The 23,019-nt window shown below is 43.7% G+C and overlaps 2 protein-coding genes across 4 annotated transcripts in view; both read left to right on the top strand.

Moving 5' to 3' along the window:
* Positions 1–8,049, top strand: part of srgap2 (SLIT-ROBO Rho GTPase activating protein 2) — a 60,315-nt gene extending 52,266 nt beyond the window's left edge. Inside the window, exons 17-23 of one of the 2 annotated variants that reach the window (XM_084543557.1) lie at positions 1,045–1,269; positions 3,338–3,417; positions 3,737–3,917; positions 4,563–4,700; positions 4,806–5,022; positions 5,127–5,237; positions 5,322–8,049. In XM_084543557.1, the coding sequence (XP_084399683.1) occupies positions 1,045–1,269; positions 3,338–3,417; positions 3,737–3,917; positions 4,563–4,700; positions 4,806–5,022; positions 5,127–5,237; positions 5,322–5,909 (1,540 nt within the window). In that variant the 3' untranslated portion in view covers positions 5,910–8,049. Of the gene's footprint in view, positions 1–1,044; positions 1,270–3,337; positions 3,418–3,718; positions 3,918–4,562; positions 4,701–4,805; positions 5,023–5,126; positions 5,238–5,321 lie in introns of both variants that reach the window. The other variant, XM_084543556.1, reaches the window with a different exon arrangement.
* Positions 8,050–9,380: 1,331 nt separating this feature from the next.
* Positions 9,381–22,260, top strand: ikbke (inhibitor of nuclear factor kappa B kinase subunit epsilon). 2 transcript variants are annotated; one of them, XM_084542723.1, is made up of 21 exons: positions 9,381–9,570; positions 10,198–10,297; positions 10,487–10,624; positions 11,325–11,454; positions 11,531–11,712; positions 12,837–12,997; positions 13,824–13,934; positions 14,066–14,245; positions 15,374–15,570; positions 17,496–17,554; positions 17,672–17,763; positions 17,880–17,981; positions 18,562–18,619; positions 19,349–19,461; positions 19,540–19,616; positions 19,706–19,745; positions 19,853–19,954; positions 21,240–21,336; positions 21,488–21,579; positions 21,669–21,740; positions 21,833–22,260. In XM_084542723.1, the coding sequence occupies exons 2-21, from the start codon at positions 10,199–10,201 to the stop codon at positions 21,894–21,896; spliced, it is 2,166 nt and encodes a 721-aa protein (XP_084398849.1). In that variant the 5' UTR covers positions 9,381–9,570; position 10,198; the 3' UTR covers positions 21,897–22,260. The 2 variants fall into 2 exon arrangements, with proteins under 2 accessions (XP_084398849.1, XP_084398850.1); XM_084542724.1 differs by lacking the exon at positions 9,381–9,570 and adding an exon at positions 9,603–9,857.
* The last annotated feature ends 759 nt before the right edge of the window (positions 22,261–23,019 follow it).

Below are 23,019 nucleotides of genomic sequence, written 5' to 3'. Positions count from 1 at the left end.
ACACTAAATGTTCTCGGTCGATCCCCTGCGTCTACGTCACAGGTTGAAAGGGACTGAACTTAACTACTGTTACGACCACCAAGAACAAAATGTATAGCTAGAGATGCCGGCTTTACTCCTCGGCCTTTTCAGTGAACGCTAATATGAGTTACGCAATGATAACTCCATCACCTTCTGTATCAAAAGAGGGCTTAGCAGGGTTAAATAAACAATCAAGTCCACTGACTGGTTGAATCTACCATTCTGAAACTTCATTTGTCCAAGAACAACAGACAGTGATGCAGAAAGAGTCTATAATTTGCAGAGTACTGTAAACCAGTAGGGCTTAATATGTCAACTTCCAGTAGCTAAGAAAGAAGCTCGTACACACTCAGTAGTTTTATAAACACCAGATTTGGCTCTCTTACACCAGATCTAAACATCCTTAAACCTTTGTGGGAAGTCAAGTACGGGCCGCAGTCAAAGTGCAAAGTGCAAAGAATGTAACTAGCCCTTCATAGGTCAAAGAACTGGAAGCTTCCCTCACTTAGAGATACTTTAATTTCTCCCCATTGGAGTCAGGTTTATTTTAATAGTTGCAAACTCAAGCCCTCTAAAAAAAAGACAAATGCCACAGTCTGTGTACATATGCAAAACATTTTCTACACACATTCCACTCTGTGACGTCCGTCCTTAGAAAAAGCGTGACAAAACCCTTCGGTGAAGGGAGCTGAGAAAAGGGGAGTGAAAGGCAAAAAGCAATGAGATGTGGTGAGACTTGACATTTGAGACTCCTGGGTAAACCCGAGTGGCCCCAGACAGCTCATGTGGAGACAGGAGAGCTTCTTCTTTGGCTCGAGTGATTTACTGTCACCCCAATGCTTCTGCTTCTTCTCACTCTCCAAAACACACACACACACACACACAGCCATCACCACAGCCTCTCCATCACTACAGGCCTTGGGGAGTGTTTGCTTTCGGACCTCTTGCAGTTTTTCACAGATACTGGTCTCATTCACAGCTTTTACACCGATGTGTGCTTACTCCCCTTTCTCTTTTGTCCAGCCTGTCCCAGTACAGCGAGGAAAACATGATGGACCCCTACAACCTGGCCATCTGTTTCGGCCCCACCCTGATGTCCGTTCCCGAGGGACACGACCAGGTCTCCTGCCAGGCCCACGTCAACGAACTCATCAAGACGATCATCATCCACCACGACACCATCTTTCCAGGGCCGCAGGTCCTGCAGGGTCCCATCTACACCGTCCCAGGAGCAGGAGACGACTTCTGGTGAGGGCTGGGGCAGAGAGCCAACGAGACGTTAAATTGTAGTAGGAAGGATGTGTTAAGTGCGGTTTATGCCTCTGCGGGACATAGACGGCGTAACCTACACACGTAGCCTAAGCCGGTGCAAGCCATTTTTACTTGTGCACTCATCAGTGTGGCTCGCTCTGTAAAAACGCCACCCAAAATCTAGTCGGCACTGTGTCTTTTGCCAGTCAGGTCAATTTTTGTCTCCACTTCCTGCTTCACTTCCAACAATGGTGACTGAACTTTCGCAGAAATTTCGCCAAAATTTTGCAGTCATACAAATGTTTGTATCTCCGAACCTCCTCAGTTAACCTTTCCTCGATGTGTTTAAATTTTTATTGATCCAAAACAATCAAAAATTGTGGAGATGGAGAAGCAGCTGGAAACACTAAAGCATAAACAGCGTAAGCAGACCAATCACAGCTCTTGCGGTGTTACATTTCTGGTGAGGTGCACGTCAGGCTACATGACGTGCGTCAAACGGACGCAAAAGCATAAACCACGCATTGGGGGGGGGGGGGGCCCGCCTTGTCTGCTCCACTCGGGACCAGGGGGGGGCCACGAGGATCAGCTTACCCTCCATTACACAGGAGATTAAAGCACCGCCTGACCACACCGGCCCGGGAGAACACAGCAGGCGCGCACTCACACACCACAACGCACACAATGGCTTTCAATTTCACTACAATGACAAGTCTGGGCACTAGTCATTATGATTACTGCCAGTCAGCGCAGTTGTGCACAGACCGTAGATCACGCTGCGCTGGCCAAAGACACAAAACATGATCACATATTTTTTTTTATGTTTTTTTGCTCTTCGGAGTCTGCAACGAGAAAATACCTAATTAAATGAGTGAATCCATTATATTAAGACGTTTAAGAAGTTAAATCTCAAACATTTTAACCTTGCTTTATTTGGTGATAACTGGAGAAACTGGTTGCAGCAACAAATAAACAAGTTTAATGAGGCAACTCGATGAATTCTGTCAGGAACCATGGTCTGATTTTATGAGCGTGCAGAACGGAAGGACGGGCGCAGTAAAATAACGTTGCAAACCCAAAAGTGCATTTTTGGTTTTCGGCCGAAAGACTTTTATCACCGAAACAACACGGCCGAAACAGGATGTTGTGATGATGCTAGCAAAAACCGCAGCCAGCTCGGGCATGTCTGCTGTGTGGACGTATTTCAATATATAAAGTATTATATAAATATTATATATATACCCACTGATAGCGATTTTAATATATCACCTGAACTCCAAACATCCAAACAAGGAAGTTTCCCAGTGATGGTGCCCAGGCAAAGGGAGTGCCCAATACGTCGATCGCGTTGTCTTCATTTTCGGTTTTCGGTTTCGGCCATGAATTTTCATTTCGGTGCATACCTACTCAGAAGTTGTCGTCTGCAGCTCCTCATGCAGCAGCTCACTGCGGCTCCTCCTCCTTCTTCAAACTGATCCACTCTCACTAAAGAAGTGTTGATTTGGAGACTAACTTTTCATAAAAAATACGAATAGACAAAATCTTTGAGGCGGTCGCTTTAAAAAAAAAACAAAATAAATGAACGCATTCCTCAGTGCGAATCCATCGCTTCATGAGCCTTTCACAATGGGGGATTGCGTGCACAGAAAATACAACTGAACAAATAAACACGGGGGAAAACCGTGATCCGCAACAGCCTTGAGTTCAAAAAAGCAGGAAATGTGTTGCATCTCTTTCTCCCACGTTTCCTGTCACCTCTCCGACGGCAATAACAACAGCTCTGAAAAGTTAAATAAAATAAACTCGGGAGACTTATTAATTTGATGGCGATTTCCTCCTGGCTGGATGCGCCAAAACCAAGCCTGAGTGGTCATGTAATCTGAGCGGAGACTGGAAAGAAGAAGAAAAAAAGTTATTTTAAGGAGTACACAAGTTTTCAATGTAGTCATGATCTCAGCTCTAAGTGGTGGTGTGGTGCGCAACCCAGTGGAAAACCATTAGTCATGAACATGTGATTTCAGTCTCTGCGTCCTCTAACCTCTTGTCCTCTCTGTGTCCACTGCAGCGACAGTCCACACTGTGAGCCCCCCCTTGTGGAAGAGCCGGCGCCTGACACCGTCTCCGTCAGCCACAACAGCGAGGATGGTGCGTAACGCAAGCATGTGACTCCCCTGCTACTTTACATTGTGTACTTTAAAGGAGCCTGCTTCTCTCACCGGTTACCATGGCTTTAACCTTTTAATGCCAGCTCACACACGTCCCTACAGCAACCTGTTAATTACCCTGCAGAGATGTTTACCCCTTGTGCAGTCACCAGACCCGGCAGCACTAACCTGCTACGCGCTAATCTGCTCTTCTTTCACTTCTCTTTTCTCTCCCTCATTTGTTGCCGCCATCTGCTTCTCCGCCACCTCCCGCCTCTCTCCGCCCGTCCTCTGAATCTCAGGCTCCTTGGCTGTTTCAGAGTCGGACCCGATCGAAGCCATCGCCCGCTTCGACTACACCGGCCGCACCAGCCGGGAGTTGTCGTTCAAGAAAGGCGCCTCTCTGCTTCTGTACCAGCGGGCTTCGGAAGACTGGTGGGAGGGAAGGCACAACGGAGTGGACGGGCTGGTGCCGCACCAGTACATTGTGGTCCAAGACGCGTAAGACGTTCTCCCAGTAACTCGTCCGGACAGAAGAGAGTGCAGTATTTGTCAGCCTGTGTGTCACTTTTATGTTTCTGTGCTTTACGAAAGTTCATTGTTCACTGAAAGCGGAGCCCTCTATCAAAAACACGAAGGGAATGATGTCAAACGTGAGCAAAAGTAAACACAGAAAGTAGTCCAGTGGAAATCCCCGTAACAAAGGAAGTTGATCTGTCCTCATAAAAACAGCAACTCATACCAGATCAGTTACCTTTCTCAGCCTATTCAAACAAGTAGAGCGACTTGTTTACATGCATATGAGGATTATTTTTACGTGTGTGTGTGTGTGCTAGTCAAGTAGAAACAAAGTTGAGGAGATGGTTTTAGGTGCATCACAATGAGCACACAAGTGCGTATGTGATCCTCGCACGACTTATCTGCGGTTTATCGAAACTCTGCAACGGAGCTGGAGATCAAAAAGTTATCAGTCATAACCGACTCAACGATAAGACTGACAAGCAGGCTGACAAATACTGGAGTTACCCTATGAGGTCGCGGTTTGTTCATTGACACTGGAGCTGTGATGCGATGCTAAAGTGCGTTGCTTTTGTAAAGCGTCAAGATAACGGCAACGATCCATCGGCTGTTGCTGGTTTGTTTTAGGTCTGATGTGGGGCGAGGAAGCCCGAAGCCCGATGTGGACAGCAGGGACCTGCTGGAGGAGAGGGTGTCCACTAGAGGCAGCGCTGCCTCCCCTACAGGAGCTCACGTGGCCGACATCTATCTGGCCAACCTCAACAAGTGTGTCTCGTTTTATTGATCGTGTGATGACAGTGTGACATGTTGGGTTTTAATATCAGCAGTCAGTAATGGGGAAAATATGACTGAAACATTTGTCTCCTTAAGGTTGAGGAAGCGGCCGGAGTCCGGGAGCATCCGGAGGACGTTCCGCTCCGAGGGCGACGGCACAAGTGCAGGAACCAGCGGAGGTGGGGGAGGAGGGGTGAGAACGGCTTCCCTCCCCGTTGGCGGGGCTCTGGTCAAAGAAACAGGAGACAAGCGACCCGTCAGCGCTCACAGCATCCTCAACTCGGTCACCCGCCACTCCTCACTCAAAACCAAGGTACAGTAACTGGAGCACATTTTGTCTGCAGCAGGACGATAAAGTAAAGGGACCGTCGCTAGAGTTGGAAGGCATTTAACTGAGGCCTTTATGAACATTTCTAGGTGGAGAGCCCACAGTTACGGAAGACAACCACAGCGGGGCGCTCCAAGAGCTTCAGCAACCACAGGCCACTGGACCATGAGCTCATAGCCCAGGGGGAGCATAGCCCACAGGTACTGCTCTCATTACAGTGACGCACTCCCTTGTCTCCCACTCCTTTGTGTCTGTGTGTGCTCACTGCATGTCCTCTGTTGCAGGACACTGACGCAAACATGAGCTCTCCACTGAGTGAGCTCACCAAGTTTGAAAGACAGAGCACCCCCAAACATACTCACACCCCTGACGTGGTCCTGGACACACTGGAGCAGCTGAAAGGTGTGGGTGGCGGCGGTTGTGGTGGTGGAGGAGGAGGTGGAGGAGCTTCGGAGCCCTCTAGCCCGCTCCACTCCCGACTGTTGCGGGACAGTGAGGGCAGCTCCTCCCACGTCCACCCACTTCAGCGCAGCGCCTCGTCGGCCAGCGACGTGCCCTCCTCCTTCCGCCCCGCCAAGAGCCAGCCGAGGAGCCCGCTGCCCTCCGCCACGTCCCCCTCTCTGTGCTCCTCCCCTCTCTCCTCATCCGTACCTTCCTTTAGGGAGCTGCGCCCCCCGGCCACAAGGCCCAAGCCCGTGGTGTTCCCAAAGAGCGGAGGAGGGAGCGGGAGTCCGGCAATGGGCTCCCCAACCTCCACTGTTCCGCCAACGCCTCCTCCTCCTCCTCCACCTACAGGTCACACACACTCTCTCCCTCACACCCCTCCACCTCCACCTCCACCCCAGTCTAATGACAAATCCTGCCCAGCTTAGGTCACCTCAGTCTGAGCCGCGATACTGATTCCTTAAAACTCTTAAATCCTTACAGCTCTTCTAGCAGGTGCCAGAAGCACTTCATTGGTTTCCCATAAAACCCCCTAACCCACTACTCACATGTAGCATTCACGTCTTGGTGTCCAGGCGAGTTCTTAAGAAGCCACGGTCCCTCTTGTGCGTTTTTTTTCTTCTGCCCCCTCCTGGCAGCTCTGCGTTACTACAGGTCAACTAGCATCAGGGCGAAGACCCTTCAAAGACTTTGCCACCGACAGAGATTCCAGAGGTGTCTGGATTTTTAAAAATCTTTGACAAGGGAACAGGACTCAGGGTGGACACCTACAGCACCTGGAGCTCACACACAGTACTCCGTAAATGTATGAAATTGCGTTTGAGTGAGCGTGCAAGAGTGTCACTTGCCTTTACACACAGATCTACGTGAGGAAAAAAAAAATAAAGCACTGTTTGATTTTTGTATAGTAGACATGACGGTTTTCTTTATTTTTTATTTTTTTTTTTTTTTGCTTTTTAATGACCCCATGACTAGCGGGCGGGATGTTTGATTTCAGAGAATAGACTGTGAAATGCTAAGCTCTCACTCTGTGTACATATGAAACACACTGACCTGCTGCTTCAGAAGTGGAAGACCGGCGTTTAAAGGTGTGGACGTTTGGGAAAAGGATTTGAAAACTGGGCCAAATATCAGTGTAAGTCATGTGATCCAGAGCTTTTACTTTATCTCTTCTTCCGGTGTTTGATATGTTTGTGATTTATTTTTAATTTTTAATTTGTTTTTATATAAATTGCTGTTTAGTTCTAGTACCACAACGGGAACATAGCATAAACTTAACATGGCCGAAATTCAAGTAATTCAACATATAGCAATAATAAAAAAAATGATTGAAAGCTGGTAGTTTATGGCATTACGCTGCGTTTCTCCTGCAGCTCTGTTACAGTTCGTGTGTAGGGGACCACTGAAACCCAGCATTTTTATACGTAATGTTGGACTGTACACGCGCACACGTGCACATTTTGTCCAGATGTGCTCGTGTGGCTGTGTTTTGTGGCAGCTAAACGCCTTTCAGGTTTTCCTTGCATGCTGGGGCCATAGACAGCAGCCACATTAGCGAGCTGGCCGATCAGTTTGTTTCTGCAGTTGCCAACTATCGGACGACTTAAAACAAAGTTACACGTTGCTTCTTTCAACTATATACTTCAGACTTTAACAGTTTAAAAAAAGAAAAAAGGGTTTAATTATTCTAATAGTGTGTATGTATATTTAATAATCATGATGATAACTGGAAGCATTGAGCTGAGGATGGATCCTCTCGAGTGTGTTTAGATACAAGCACAACCAGCCACCTCATCCGATGCGTTCGTAAGCAGAGTTTTCTTTTTGTTGTTTCTCACGGTTAATGCTCAGAATCTGTAAAATGTGGAGTTTTTTTTATAGCCGTCTGGTTGTGTGCATGTGTGTGCGCGCGCCTGTGTGAGCATGCATGGATCGAGAGAGAGTCTGGGCCTCACCCGACCCCTGCCCACTGCCCACTGCCCCACCACCCGACAGAAAACAGCCCAGAGACGCGAAGGAAGACACGTCTGAGTGCTGAAACTAAATATGCACTGTACACATGTGACCCGACAAAAAACAAAACACAAAAAAAAAAGCCTGCAGGGAAATGTCTTTTCTTCAGTCGCCGTTAGGACAACACTAGATCAGCTTTTGCGCAAAAAGAGGATGAGAAAAACACAAATTCAAAGACTTTTACTTTGTGAAATATTATTTGCTAATATGTACCTTTGCAAAATTAAATGAATTAAGAAATATGTGAATGATTTTGCAGACACTGACTTAAGATGTTGACAAATGCCATTCAGGGTTTTTATTTTTTAACTTTCCTGAAAAAGTACCAAACTTATTTTACCCTGGCGTCCCATACATCATCCATAACAGCACATTCTGCATTCCTGTTGCTCTCTTCCAGGTAATAAACTGTAAATTGTGTTGTTTTTTTTGTTTGTTTTTTTACATATCTGTATACTGTTTTTGTATTACCTGCCGTATTTGTGTTGCTCTTACCTCATCGTGACAACTGGAGGGACTGTGTGTGTGTGTGTGTGTGTGATGCAGAAACATTAACTCACCTTATCAACACAAACACACACACATAAAGGCGTGCATGTGGGTGGTTGGTGTGTTCTGTCCCGGCCGTGCTGTCGAGGGGAGCTGGGAGCACCCTCTCCCCGATCTCGAATCAATCATCGTGCACTTGAACAACTTGGGCTTGCATGTGGAACTAACTGTGCGTGGGGTATGATACGTTTGGAGTTGAATATTGTCGAATATGCATTTTTTTTTGTGTCCATTTGAAAACAGCAGAACTAAAAGAAAAAAAGAGGACTGTAATGTCAAATCTATTTATAGTTGTCTCTGTATTACTGGAGAATCCTGTGTTCAGATGTACTTTGTATATACAATGTTGTACATTACAGAGGTACACTCTTTTTTTGGTACAATATTGTACAGTAATAGCAATAGTAGTTTAATCAAATAGGCCTTATATAATTCTATGTGTAGTTCTTGTAGTAGATCTGTTTTTTAATAAACATTGCTTGCTATAAAGAGTCTGAGCTCATTCGTTGCAATAAACTGACAACATTACAACAACGCTTGGTGAAAATATGAATACCTGTGTCCGTGCAAAGTGAGAACGTTCATCTTATTAAATCTGATTATAGATTATTACCCTTTTAGTGACCAAGAAAGACTGAGTAAAGCTAAAATTGAGGGGTTTAACTGTTGAAATCTAAAGATTTTAGCCTGTTGAAAAACCTTTTGACTTTAAAGAGGTAGACACAGATGGCACAGTATCTTCGGCGCCTTTAAACCGCTGATGAAACATTTTTATTATTACAAATATATATGTGGCGATAGACTGGCAAACCTGTCCAGGGTGTACCCCGCCTCTCGCCCGATGACAGCTGGGATAGGCTCCAGCCCCCCTACAACCTGTCACAGGACAAGCGGTTACAGAAGATGAATGAATGAATGAATGAATGAATGTGGTGATATAGCCACAACAAAAAGGCTGGCTATGAATGCAGCATGGCTGATTGTGTTCAGATAGCTTCCTACTTAGCTACTACTTCCTTCCCTTTAAAAGCATTTAACTACTAAAAAACTGTTGACTTTTATTATATATGTATATAAAAAAAGACTCACAGAAAATGTGTAATGTGTTTGCAGTGACCCTGTCACTTCCATACAGTCATTTTTTGGAATTTTTCACACACAAGTTGTTCACTTCTCCTGTCAGTGGCTTTAATGTTGTGGCTGATCAGGTGATGGCAGGTTCCCCAGTCTCCATATAATGATTAAAAGTCCTCACAGGCCTGTGTGTGTGCGTCCACACCGCTCGGATAGAGAGTGAAACTGTATTTCCGCCATCATTCAAGGAGCAGAGACCGCCCCATGTGAAACCCACACTTCCTGAATCCTACGCCGCAGAGAGCAGCGTCTGTCTGCAGCTCAGCCTTTTAAGAAACCAGCCGAGTGTTGAGATCCACTGAAGCCGAGGGACACTGATAAACCGTCCCCCCAAACCAGCTGGTCCCCCACCACCCCCACCCCTACCTGTCGTGAAGGAAAGCTGTTCGCCAGGTATGTTGTTGCTGTTGTTTTGGTTTCTCGCCGCGGAAGAAGACGTCTCGGTCTTTTCACATGTGGGCGTTATGTTGTTTTCAGACGAGTTAGAGTTACCGTAAGCCACGTAGTTCAGCCGACAATTACTTTAAAAAAAAAAAAAAAAAAAAAAACGTTTTATTTTGACACCACATTACGCAGGACAAACACAGGTGGCTTAACTCGTAGAGGCTTCACGTTAGTAGCAGTTGACTGAGTTAGCTTAGCATCAGATTAAAGCACGGCTAATGGCTGAACGAGCCCAGGTAAGCTAATTTGCTTAATTAGCGAAATTTACTTAATTAGCTAAATTAGCATAATTGGCTATTAACTAGTTAGCTAATAAACTAACTTAAAAACTCAAAGTAGCTAACTAATCTTTAACATATTGCGTTGACAAGTGTACTATGATGTTATGTAGCTAGTAACATAGAACATAATGTTCTAATATCTTTATTGCATTTATTACTGCTATTTCTGTTGCTAAATATTAGCATGTAGCTACTTTGTTTTGGGTTTTGTCATATATTAGTTTGTTAGCATCTACTGAATAACACAAAGAGGACTCTTCTCTGTACAGTTAATCTCCCGTCCTCTTCCCTCCAGCATGTCAGGGATGACAGCCAGCACCACAAACTACCTGTGGTCTCTACAGGACGTCCTGGGTCAAGGGGCCACTGCCAGTGTCTACAAGGCCCGCAATAAGGTGACAAACGCAAACAAGAAAACTCATCTCAGATGTTTTTTTATTTTGTTTTTTCACCAGCTCACCGGGGCGCCAGGAAGTGTGATAAGAAAGTCCTGTGGTTGCAGTGATGTGGGCAGCTGTTGCTGTTCACACAAGCCTGTGATGTACATTGTTACGCCGATGTAAAATGTGTGTGTGTGTGTGCAGAGGTCGGGTGAACTGGTGGCCGTCAAGGTGTTCAACATGGTGAGCTACAACCGGCCCCATGAGGTCCAGATGAGAGAGTTTGAGATGCTCAGGAAGCTCAACCACAGCAATATTGTCAGGCTCTTCACTGTGGAGGAGGTAAGACAACCGAGAGAGTATGAAAAACAAATATCATTTGAGCCCATTGATCCTATGTTTGCATGGACAATATTTCTTCAAACCGACTGAAGCCATTCCCGTCAGAGATTTCAAATTCTCAGCTGTCTACAGTAAATACAGAAATCGAATATGGTAACATTTTGATGTGTGCAAAGGGGTTTTAGGTGGAGATTTAATAGAGGAAGAAGAAGTTAGTATCTTTATGCACGAGTAGGACGGGAAATTAACAGGAAATTAACATCAGTCATAACAACCTTTTTTAAGAAAGTGATACTGCCCGCTGTGAAGCCTCCAACTTTATAAACAACTCTGCATTCACTGAATAGAGGAGAACGACCAAGACAAACCGAGAATGACCCACTGTTTTTTTTTTTTCACTCTTCTCTGTCTTTCCAAACATTTATTCTGTATAACTAAATGTTTTGCTGCCACCACGTTCCTGTCTGAAAACATCACGTGACTCAGAGAGAAACGATCAGATCCAGTGTTTACTTAGTTAAAAGGTGTTAATGTTTTCCTGTTCAGTAGATTATAAACCAGTTACAATCCAGTTGTAGATTCCCTCCAATCAGTCTGTTTCTTATTGAGGTAGTTACGTGAGGCATTGTTATTCAGATTATATAATGTTTGCAGTGTAGAAAAGTAAGTTCCACTCACCGCCCGATCTCTCGTTTCCCAGCTTCCCTCTAAACAGAAGGTGCTGGTGATGGAGTATTGTTCAGGAGGAAGCCTGCTCAGCCTGCTTGAGGAACCAGAAAACGCCTTTGGTCTACCTGAAACAGAGTTCCTCACCGTGTTGCAGTGCATAGGTGAGTGTTTATGCTGCACGTCCGATACTGTTCTGTAGTGTCATGTACCTACTTTTGAAATTGTTGTTCTCTTCAGTGCAGGGCATGAACCACCTGCGAGAAAATGGCGTGGTTCACCGGGACATTAAGCCGGGGAACATCATGCGGCAGGTTGGTGAGGACGGGAAGTCTGTTTACAAGCTGACAGACTTTGGAGCGGCGAGAGAGCTGGAGGATGACGAGAAGTTTATGTCCATTTATGGAACAGAAGAGTATTTGGTAAGATAACTGTCTTATGAACAAACCTAGTATGCCTGTAGTTGTGCTGCCTGAGAATATATAGTGGTGACTATTTGAATAATGTGATAGTGGGGAGTGCATGCATCTGCCGAGCTGCAAAGAGCTTGTGCTGTTTACCATCAAAAATATAATATGTTTAGAATGAAGTAAAGACTGATTAAAAGTTTTTGGATCAGAAATGAAAAAAAAAGGTATTTGTACATAAATACATGAACAGGTTTGTAAGCAGACCCTGATCTGATTGTGTTCAATTCTCACAAATCAACTTATGAGAAGTAGGTTTTGTTATATACATATTTTTTTTCTGCCGAGGCAGGAATGAGGTCTAACATTACCAACTTAGTGAGGGTAAACAAGACAGAAGAGAACTTCATCTTGTCTCATTGTCCACCATGTAGACTACCAAGTTTTGTAGCATCTTTTCTTAAAGTAAAAGTTAAAATAAAGTGAAACCAAAAGAAATTCTGAGTAGGATCTGTTTAAAGGTAGTTATAACATTATCAGGCATTGGTGACATCTATTTTACAGCTTTCCTCCAAGGATATTTCTGTTGTAATACAATCAGTGGTGCAGTCAATAATGGTCTATTCATTCCACTAATCTTGTTGGCTCCTCTTGTACTCAGGTTGTGTTCTCACAGCCTTCATCTCGTTAAATTGTTTTGCTTTGCTTCATTTCCCCATGGTGTTTACTCACTGAGCTCACTGGACGTCTGTGTTGCATGTGCTCGGTGGTTTATTGTGAAGTCCATCGCTGCACGTGAATCTGTTCCAGGTTGATGGGAAAATCCTGTAAACAGGATTTCATAACAGAGACAACTCAGTTGACACTGTAAGAAAAAAACCCAGGTCTTAATGCAACTTGCTTCATCAGGACTTGGTGGCCCTCTAGTGGTCAAATGAGTGAAAACTGAAATTGAGAGATCTGAAATAATACTGTAAACCCTGAATAGGGTCACACACCAACACGCATTTGTTTATGTAGCACACAGATAAATATATATATTATCTATCAAAATACAAAGGTACTATGGCTATGTCCTTCTTTATAGACTTGTTTGTGTTTTCTCTTCTTACTGTGTCTGTGTGTCTTTGTGTGTTCAGCATCCAGACATGTATGAACGCGCTGTGATGCGTAAGCCTCATCAAAAGTCCTACGGAGTGAGCGTTGACCTGTGGAGCATTGGTGTGACCTTGTACCATTCTGCCACGGGGAGTCTTCCCTTCACGCCATACGAAGGACCCCGCAGGAACAAGCCCACCATGTAAGTCGATGCAGTAGGCGTCAAAACATAAATCACGGCACCACTACTTGCACCACTGTTGCTGGCTTTTCGGACGATTAAACGTGTCTAATCCTTAGCGGAACAAGTCGGAGAGCGATCGCTCTGATCGGCCGATCAGGTTGGAGAACCAGTAGTAGTGAAAGTAATTTTTATGTTTCACTTCTTTATCTAATCGAAACATTCAACAACATGATCGTTTCGAACAGTGGTATCAAACATATGGCCTGTGGGCCCAATCTGGCCCCTCAGAGGGTCCAATCGGGCCCGCGGGAGGAATTTGCAATGTGCGAAATTTACATATACGACATGTAACTCCAATTTTTCAAAACAAGTAACTGCTATTCTTAAGTTGTCCACTCTGGGTCGTGCAGTCTTAGTGACAGTTGTGGACATAACGCAAGACTGAGTCCCGGAACTAAACAGCAGATGGCAGCAATGCACCAAAATTGCACTTATTTTTCTGATTGTTCATAAAATGTTTATGCATTTATTACGTTATTGGTCAGGCCTGTTTGAGATCAAATTGGGCTGTACTTGGGCCCAGAACTAAAATGAGTTGACACCCCTGATTTAGAATGAATAAACTGTAGTATTAATCAGCCTGTAGCCTCTCAGTCTCCAAGCTAATAGTAGCTTTTCCAGTTTCCTGGAAGAGTTAAAGCAGCCGAAAGCATAGCTAACAACATATTTACGTATTTATTTTAGCCTCAGACTGCCTTGGTCCATATCGTTAAATCTCAACTTAGGCAGGACGTGTTATATGTCATCCATAAAATGATCTGTCTTTCTGATTTTTCTTGTGTAGGTTTAAAATAACTACAGAGAAACCTATGGGGGCAATAGCTGGAATCCAGCGGGTGGAGGGTGGACCTATTGAGTGGAGCTACCACCTACCTCACAGCTGCCAGCTCTCACAGTATGTCCCTTAATGCAAATCCTTTGAGCATGTATCTCTGTGATTTGTTAATAAGAACATACGAGTTACGAGTTTCCATCTCTCCTTTTCTGTTCCTTTCTTTCTTTTTCTAACTGTGTCTCTGGCTGTAGGGGTCTGAGGGTGCAGCTGGTCCCGGTACTAGCAGGTATACTGGAGGCCGACCAGGAGAGGTGCTGGGGCTTTGACCAGTTCTTCAAAGCCACCACAGATATATTGCAGCGGCAGCCGATTCACCTCTTTTCTCTGCAGCAGGCTATAGCACACTGCATCTACATACACCACTATAACACGTAAGACTATCTCACACACACATTATAAAGAGCAAACTCAAATTATGCAGACTACGCTTTGAACCACTGGTTAAACATTCCTTGCAGATTCCTTGCCTGTCTTTCATGTATGACAGGCATCAGTAAAACTCGTATAAACTTGAGCACAACTTCCTCTTATTTATTTATTTTCCAGTGTCCTGATATCAACTATGAAACAATGTTGATGTCACAACTTGAAACGAGAGAAACTGCATTCCGGCTCGGTGTTTGATTAAGGCTGGCATGTGGTTTACTTAACGACATGGCACAAGAGTGGGCGGTAGAACAAAGGGGATCAGTGTGAATGAAGCAGAACAGAGTGGGATGCTGGCATTTTGATGAGAGGCTATATTAGTCATTAACAACATGACTTACTCATCTAATTAATGCACCAACATGTGTTAGAATTCGTGGAATTTATGCATGAAATGTAAGACATTTGCAAAATAATAGGAAGCTGTGTGTGTGTTATACTTTTAATTTGACGATGCTTTTAGAGTTTGTACTGAGCTGTAGATTATACCATGCAACCCCAGATTGATTATGTAAAGACTTGCCCTCACAGTTAATTAACTCCAAGCAGCAGTGTGCGCAAGGTTAGAGTGAATGTGTGTGCTACATTTGCAATTTCTGATTTTGTGGATCTGGATTTTGTGTGAGCTGAATAATGGCTCTAAATAACTGGGTCACAATGTCCAGTGGTGGTGGTGGTACCCAGTAGCCTGGGGGTCATTGTTTAGTTCTCTACCACCACTAAAGTAAAGGCAAAAGAAAGGATAGAGCTATATATATTCATGTTTTTTTTTTAGTTGTTCCTAAAGTGTTTTTGTGTGCATCCTGCTGGGGATGGCTGCTGCCATCAAGGAGTGTCATTGCTATGGGGTGGGGGTGCCTGGTCTGGTCTAGGTGGGTGCTACATGTCTAAGTAACATCCACATAAATCTCTGTCTAAATAAATACACATTCATCTGATATAAATAAAATGTCCGCGACCAGGAACACTAACGCACATCTTCAAATCCAGTTAATGCAGTTCCACATACTTAATACTTATAGATGCATAAGATGTCAGGTGGCCATAAGTGCTCTCTCTCTCCCCTCAACCAGAGTGTCAGTCTTCTACGAAGAGGTGGCATCTCAGACCGGCATAGGGGTACAGCAGCAGCACCTGATGTACCTGGGTCATGACCTCCTCCTGGAGGGCAACATGAAGGTGGTCAACCTTCCACGTACCTCGCCTTCTCAGCCCCTCATTCTGCTCAGCTACGCCCCCGAAGCAAACACCAGCCTGCCCTTCAGAGAACGTAAGACAGACAAAGACATGCACATCTTTGATATGATTCTGTTCAGTTTAGGTTTTTTTTTTTCTTTATTCGTTGCTTTGTGGATAAGGGACAAATGAAAGAGTGTCTACTCTCTCACAGCACATACATATGTTTGGGTTTTATTTGATAGTATTTTTATTTGTTTGTCATTAAAGATACAGATTAATAACAAATAATGTATGCATAATGAAGGCTGTTTAAAAGTAATCGTGTTGGAAATAGTGTGTAGGCTTATAATTACTGGCTGCGTTCACATGGACATTATACTAACAACCAGACTAATATCTGCCTAATCAAAATGAAAGTAGACAATTTGCTGGAATCGATGTGGGCAGCGTTGCAGACAGTGGCGGCGCCAGGGAGGAGCTAGGTGGTGTTGTAGCTCTCCCTATAATAGCCACAGTACCCGCCCAGCACCCCCAAGATGTGCTGGGCGGGTGATTTTTTATATTTATATTTTAATGTCGTATTTGAATAGTCATTTTCATGTGGTTTAAAAATATTGTTAATTAAATAATAATAATAATAAAAAAAATATTTTAGTCTAAAAAAACACGAGGCCCAAACAGGTGATCTTCTTTGGCCAAAGGGCGCAGCGCGCTGTGAACCTTTCCATTGAGGATGCTAACGTTACGGTTTGTGCTGCAGGTGATATTATCAATTATTCATCATTAGACGTGTTGGTAACTGGCTGTGTGATTTCGTGATCGGAGCATTTTAGGCCGAAGCGTGCACAGTGTCTGTTGCCTTCCGTTGCTGCTGTTTGCTGCTCCGTTGTATTCAGGGCTCGACTGTGACAGAATTGTGTGAAATATTATTTTCAGAGGTCTACACTGGCAGGCTTATGTATGTTGTATCTATAGCCCTTGTGTTTAGGGTTGCCAACCGTCCCTTGAAAAACGGAATCGTCCCGTATTTAGAAACAAAAGTACACATCCCGTATTGAGCTGAAACGGGACGCACTTTGTCCCGTAATACCGCAAGAATCCAAAATAGTGTGTAAAATGTCAGTGGAATGAATGAACAACAGGGCGCTTTATATGAACATGTACGGTAAACTTATTCCCAGGCCGTCTCCTGCTCTGTGACCAATGAGATGACTGCAGGAATCCCGCTCATCTCATTGGTCGAGGTGCTGTTGCTTGAGAAGAAGATACCGGAAGACAACAAAGCAATAACTTTTCCTCACACTTTCTGTTTGCACTTTTCTTATTGCACTATTACAAGAGGAACGTTCTGCTTTCTATTGTTTTATATTAATTCATACAGTTTTAAGTTAAGCAGGGCTGGTTTCTGTTTAAGAAAGATATTTATTTTATTTTATTTTATTTTAAAAATAAATTGTTGAATAATAATTTGCTTTCAGTGTGTTCATATCACTCAAAAATATACATCTAATTCAATTCAGGTTCGAGTCAGATAGTTAAAATATAATTTCACACACACAAATAAGGGCTAAAGATTTTCACCACGTCAGCATGGGTGAAGGCAACCGGGTCGGCCGGTGTCCCTTATTTATTTTTCAGGGATTTGGCAACCCTATTTGTGTTGAATACTTTTACATATATTCGCGGAACGAGTATAGTTAATGCGGGCGTGTACGTGTGTATATATACCAAGGGTGGTCCGATGCGACCTCCATAATGAAACCTACCAAAATTCAAAGCACCTTCTCTTAAGTATTGAGCATCCCCATAGCACCTGCAACAGAAAATCTCTGGAGCCGCCACCGGTTGCAGAAAACGTGGGTCCGACTTGTGCAGAACCACTTTCCTCATTCTCAGAAGTTAATTTAGACTCTCTAATCAGAATTATTAAATATTGTCCATGTAAATGTAGCAGCTGATTCCCATACACTTCTATAAATCATACATTTTGGTGTGGATTTACTCTTGTGTTTGTAGCAGAGACTCCTGTCATTCCATCCAGATTTGACATCCTGGCGGACTACAGTTTCTCCAAGGTACTCTTCACGAATTTTCTCTTCACGCTGTCTCTCCCACAGATGCCTTATGTTTGGTTCTTGTTTCATATGAACTTTATGTGTCATAAACTTCAGTTGATCCCCATTTATCTCTAGGTAATAGTCGGAGTGGTCCACCAGTATCTAAGGATAGTACAGTTGCTGCACACGCACCGAGAATTGCTTCTGCAGGGATACTATAGCTACATGTGAGACATTATTTGTTACCCCCACACTGACTTAAGTACCTCTTAGCTTATAAAACGGTAGAAAATCATAATTTCTCCTCCTTGTCTCCCTCTTTTACGCTCTTAATGTTTCTCAGGATGAAGTTGCGCGGTGATTGTGGAGAAGCCATGCACAGTATAGCGATGATCACCATTAGATTACAGTCCTGCCTCAGCGCTGAACACAGGATTCACACATTGTGAGGAAATAACACTAATAAATGAATTTGCGGGGCGGCAAAGTGGTCTGGTGGGTTAGCATTGATGCCTTACAGCAAGAAGGTTCTGGGTTCAAATCCACTGTCCGACTGGGGCCTTTCTTTCTGTGTGGAGTTTGCGTGTTCTCCCTGTGTCTGTGTGGGTTCTCTCCAGATACTCTGGCTTCCTCCCACCGTCCAAAGAAATGCTCACTACTTTAATTGATGATTTTAAATTAACTGTAGGTGTCTGTCTCTCTGTGTTACCCCGGTGATAGACTGGTGATCTGTCCAGGGTGTACCCTGCCTCTCGCTGGGATAGGCTCCAGCCCCCTGTGATACTCCAGAGGACAAGCGGTTACAGAAAATGAATGAATGAAATGAATTTGCACATTTTATTCAATCAATATGAAGTTACACTGGCATTAAGTGACCTGTACTTGATCCATGAGATTGAGATTGGCCATCTTGACCAATAAGGCTTGGTCATTTTGGATAAATGTAGTAGACTGAGACTTGTAGTATATTGATGTCACTGTATTAATCTCACCTGTAACATATCTCCTCTCATTCTACTCCACAGAGGCCCTTTCTCTTCAGAAAATCAAAGCTCAGGTGATAACAGTCATAGGCTACAGCTGGTGAGTGCTGTCAGTAAGCAAGAGGCATTTTTTTTGTTATTTTGCAATGTTGATTTCTACATTTTCATTTTAGAGGCTGCAGTTTATGGTGTTTTTAAGTTGTATTAATCTATAATAGTATTGGTGTTTTGCTGAATTTGTTATTCAAATGTCCAGAGGTTTATTCAAATAAATGGTTTGCATAGGGTTAGTAATATGGAATTTTATAGTTAAACTTACCACATTGCATGTAGAGTCATCAGTTCCCTAGAAGTTGTTTCTTCTCAAATTTGAATTGAAAATCGCAGTGTCATGAGAAACTGGAAATAAGTTGAGTAGAGAACATAGCTGTAAACAGATGCTGCCTTAAAATGAAGCCAGTGACTTTTTGATTACGACATGGGAAGTCATGGTCAAGTGGCAACAACCAGCATAAGCTGTGAGAACACAGTTACTAGGAAACCATCGGCGTCAGTTTAGCAAGCTATCTTAATGTAGGACGTGCAATGACATCAGGAAATATAAAATATTTTCTCAAACATATTATACAAATCAACTAAACGACAATATATTAACTCAACCTTCCACTGAAAAATGAACTTCCACAGCCACAGACATTTTTTGAGTCAGTAAACACATCCCACATTTAGCTGTAAATATTAACCAGTCCTGAATGCTGAAGTGGTAATTGTCTCTCCTACTGCATACTGCTTATTGGGGTGTTAGAATCTGTGGCTGCTGTCTCTTCAGGTCCATGAACACCTGCCTGTGTACACTGCCGGTATCCAGGAGTTTCAGAATCGACTGGACCTCCTGCAGATAGAACAGGCCAAACTAGCAGAGACTCTGGCTAATGAGAAAAGGTACTCTGTGGGATTCGAAACTTCAGGATAGCCAAGTACTTTTCTGGTATTTAAACTTTGACCTGTTGTCCCCCATAGCTGCCAGAAGATGGAGATGCTTCTGCAGAAGATAACGGCAATTCATCAGCATTATCGGAAAGACCGGCTTACCGGCAGTAGGCATTCTTCTCCAACTCTATATACTGTGGATTTATGGTTTGTGTATTGGATTATTTACCTGATTACATTCTTATTGTTACCACAGAGCTGGGATATAACGATGAGCAAATCCACAAGTTTGAGAAGTGAGTATACGTCTTTGATTATGGATTTGTCTTTCCACACAGCTGGTGTCACAGCCCGTGAGGTGTCTGAGCTCACCTGTAATCTGCTTGTCACTCTTCCTTGGCAGAATCCATCTGTCGAACCACATTAAGCGAGTGAAATCTCTCTTCAGGGAGGACTGCGTGCAGAGATACAAAGAGCTTTTGGCCTCAACAAGAACGTGGAGCAGGTCAGAGCAACCAGTCAAGTGTAGGAACTGCTGAAACATTGGTCCTCAGCAGTGCATTATTATTCCTCTCTTCAGTTTTGTGTCACGTACTGTATATAAACCAATCAGGCATAACATTATGACCATCTGACTGTGTAGGTCTCCCTTGTGCCTCCAAAACAGTTCTAACTCATCAGAGAATGGACATGGGCCTTCTGAGGGTGTCTTGTGGTGTCTTGCAACAGAATGTTGTTAGTGGGGGACCTTTGAGGGGAGGGGCTGTGGATCATCCGACAGATACTTGATCTGCTTGAGATTAGTAAATTTGGAGGCCAGTTTTTCATGTTTTTTTGTAAACCGTTTTTGTGTGTGTGTCTGTGTCAGGCTGCATCCTGCTGAGGATGGCTGCTGTCATCAAGGAGTGTCATTCCTATGGGGTGGGGGTGCCTGGTCTGGGTGGGTGCTACATGTCTAAGTAACATCCACATGAATGAATACCAGGTCCAGATGTTTCCCAGTAGAACATTGTATTGACACAAGATGGTCAATGTTATTTACTTCTCCTGTCAGTGGTCATAATGTTGTGGCTGACTGGTGTAAATGTTATGCTGTACTTTTTAAGATAAAGAACAAATGCAGAAACCTTTGTCTCCCCCACTGGTGGGGAGAGTAGTTACACCAACACTGTGGACGTCCTCTGAAACCATAGTTTCTCTTTCATCTGGCGCATCAAACATTTGTCTTGAGCACTTCCTCCAGTCTACTTTACTCTGGTAAATCAGTCATTTCTGGTTGACATAAAGCGCACTGCTGTCGGTGAGAATGTCATTACCAACAGCGGATTTGAACTGTCGGTATACTGAGAAATGCAGAGAGATTAGCCTACACTGATTAGATCAATCGGCACGACTCCAATCTAACAGTGGTTTGTTTATGTGTGAAAGTTGCAGGATGTATTTTGCTGTGTTGCATAGACAGCCAGCAATAACAAGTGCAGGGCGGTTTTCAGGTGTAAATGAGAGTGTAGATGAAGATTTACAAGAGAAAACCTTATTTAATTAATAAAAATGTAATAATTAATTAAGAAGAAAAACATTTACATGGAAAAAATTATAGAAGTTTTTATTGTTACTTGATAATTGACAGTTGAGTGCAATGAATTGTCCTTCAACACATTCAAAAGTGACAATAGCAGGTTCGGCGTCTAATCTGTCTTCCATCTCAGACGTCTGCCTTTTTTCCTTTGTGTCCTGTCTTTGTCGGTGAATAGTAGCTTTAAGGTACTTTTTCCCTGTTGTGTTTGCAGCGTCACACTGGAGATGCAGACCCGACTGCAGGACTTCAGTTCTTTCTCCACAGGCTTGCTGGCAGACTTGGAGATGAATGTGCAGCGCCAGAATAAGGTCAGCATCTCACTTCTCATGCCTGGCTCGAAGCTGAGAGCTGGAGGCTTTCTGTCTGTCTGTGGGAAAGTCACGACCCTGCCTGCATGTCCTATTCACCGTCTGAACGCGCCATTGAGCTCCACTGTTTTGTTATTTTTGCTTTTCTTAGGTTATGGACAGGATCCTTTTCACTTTACAGTCTCAGACAGCAGGTCAACAACAAGGAGTTGCGCCCAGGGACAAGGACCAGATGGTCTCCAGGTGTGTGTTTGTGGGTGTGTGTGTGTATATATAAAGTAAAGACACAAGTTACCCAATGACCCTGACACCACATCTTGCTTTTATTGTAGGATGCACCATTTAAAGGAGGAAATGGAGCTTTTGGTGCGAGAGCTGCAGTGTAACAACAGCATTATCGAGAGGTCAGTAGAGTCTCCAACTTCCCGCCCATCAACCCATGTGTCATAACTCTTCCACATCGTGATGTTGACTGCTTTTCTTTGTGGTCCTGCAGTCTGGGAGCAGTGAACCCAGCAGCAGCTCTGGAGCCCGGTCTGTCCAGACCCTCTACGCTGTGACCAAAGTGGAGCACCTTTGGATCTTAACTCAGAAATTCTCATGCACTCTCTCTTCTCTCTCCGACAATGACCTCATTTTAGCTGCCATAAATGAACCATGTAGAGGATCTCCTTTTAAGGACCGGCAAAGAGGAAGCAGCTGTAGATCAATAAAATGTGAATTTCAATTTAGAGATATGATGCTCAGAAAGAAGATGGCAGATAACCCATAAATGGAATTGAGTCTTTGCGTGTATGTGTATGTGTGTGAGTGGCAACTGAGTACAGCAGTTCAATACAAACCTCATTAATGTCTTTAGTGTTATTGTATTTTTAATAGGTTGCTGTAGTGATTGATCGTCACGATAAAGCAGAATGAATGCCACGTCAGCTGCTTGAGTGTTTTTGTTTCCTCTGAATCTGGAGAACCCTCAAAGATGCAACCGACCAAACAGAAATGTGTTGTTGCTTTCACATGTGTACTAGCATCACTGGATAGAGTCTCATCCTGGTTCTGATCATGTTTAGGATAAGATAAGGACATAAAACATGGTCATTCATTCCAGTCAGCCATAACATTATGACCAAGGGATTTAAGGGAGTAACACTCGGGTAGCAAGTCAACACTTTGTCCTCAGAGTTTACATGTTAGAAGCAAGAAAAATGGGCAAGTGGAATGATTTGAGAGACTTATAAAGGGGCCAAATTTTGATGGCAGCTATTGTAGTGGTCCCAGTCTGTAGTGGTCCGTATGTGAAGGTTTGTCCAGCCCGTGGCCGGACCCCAAAGCAAGAGACAACACTGCGTACCCGGCTGGCCTTAGGCAGATGGGTCCCTCCATATGAGCTGGGTTCTGCTCGAGGTTTCTTCCTGTTAAAAGGGAGTTTTTCCTTGCCACCGTTGCCTTCAGGCTTGCTCTGGGGGTTTCAGGCCGGGTTTTTGTAAAGCATCTTGAGACGATTTGTATTGTTATTGACGCTATATAAATAAAATTGAATTGAATTGAATTGAATTGCGTAAAAAAGTCAATGAAGTTGAGTTTATTCATATAAACTCAGCTGGGACATAAATCCCAGAACAAAAAAATAAATAAAAAATAAAAAAAAAAATCCAAAAGGCAAACAGAAGACACTGGAAACTCCAG

The sequence above is a fragment of the Chelon labrosus genome (assembly GCF_963514085.1).
Source record: "Chelon labrosus genome assembly, chromosome: 4".
In the NCBI taxonomy this organism is placed as follows: Eukaryota; Metazoa; Chordata; class Actinopteri; order Mugiliformes; family Mugilidae; genus Chelon; species Chelon labrosus.
This window is presented reverse-complemented; position numbering and strand designations above follow the sequence as displayed.

What these genes read in the sequence shown, in the direction of transcription:
- ikbke (XM_084542723.1), top strand. Translation starts at nt 10,199, where the DNA reads ATGTCAGGGATGACAGCCAGCACCACAAACTACCTGTGGTCTCTACAG. An exon ending in CAGGGATACTATAGCTACAT is followed by an intron (nt 17,764 to 17,879) that starts GTGAGACATTAT and finishes AATGTTTCTCAG; the next exon opens with GATGAAGTTGCGCGGTGATT. An exon ending in AAGGACCAGATGGTCTCCAG is followed by an intron (nt 21,580 to 21,668) that starts GTGTGTGTTTGT and finishes CTTTTATTGTAG; the next exon opens with GATGCACCATTTAAAGGAGG.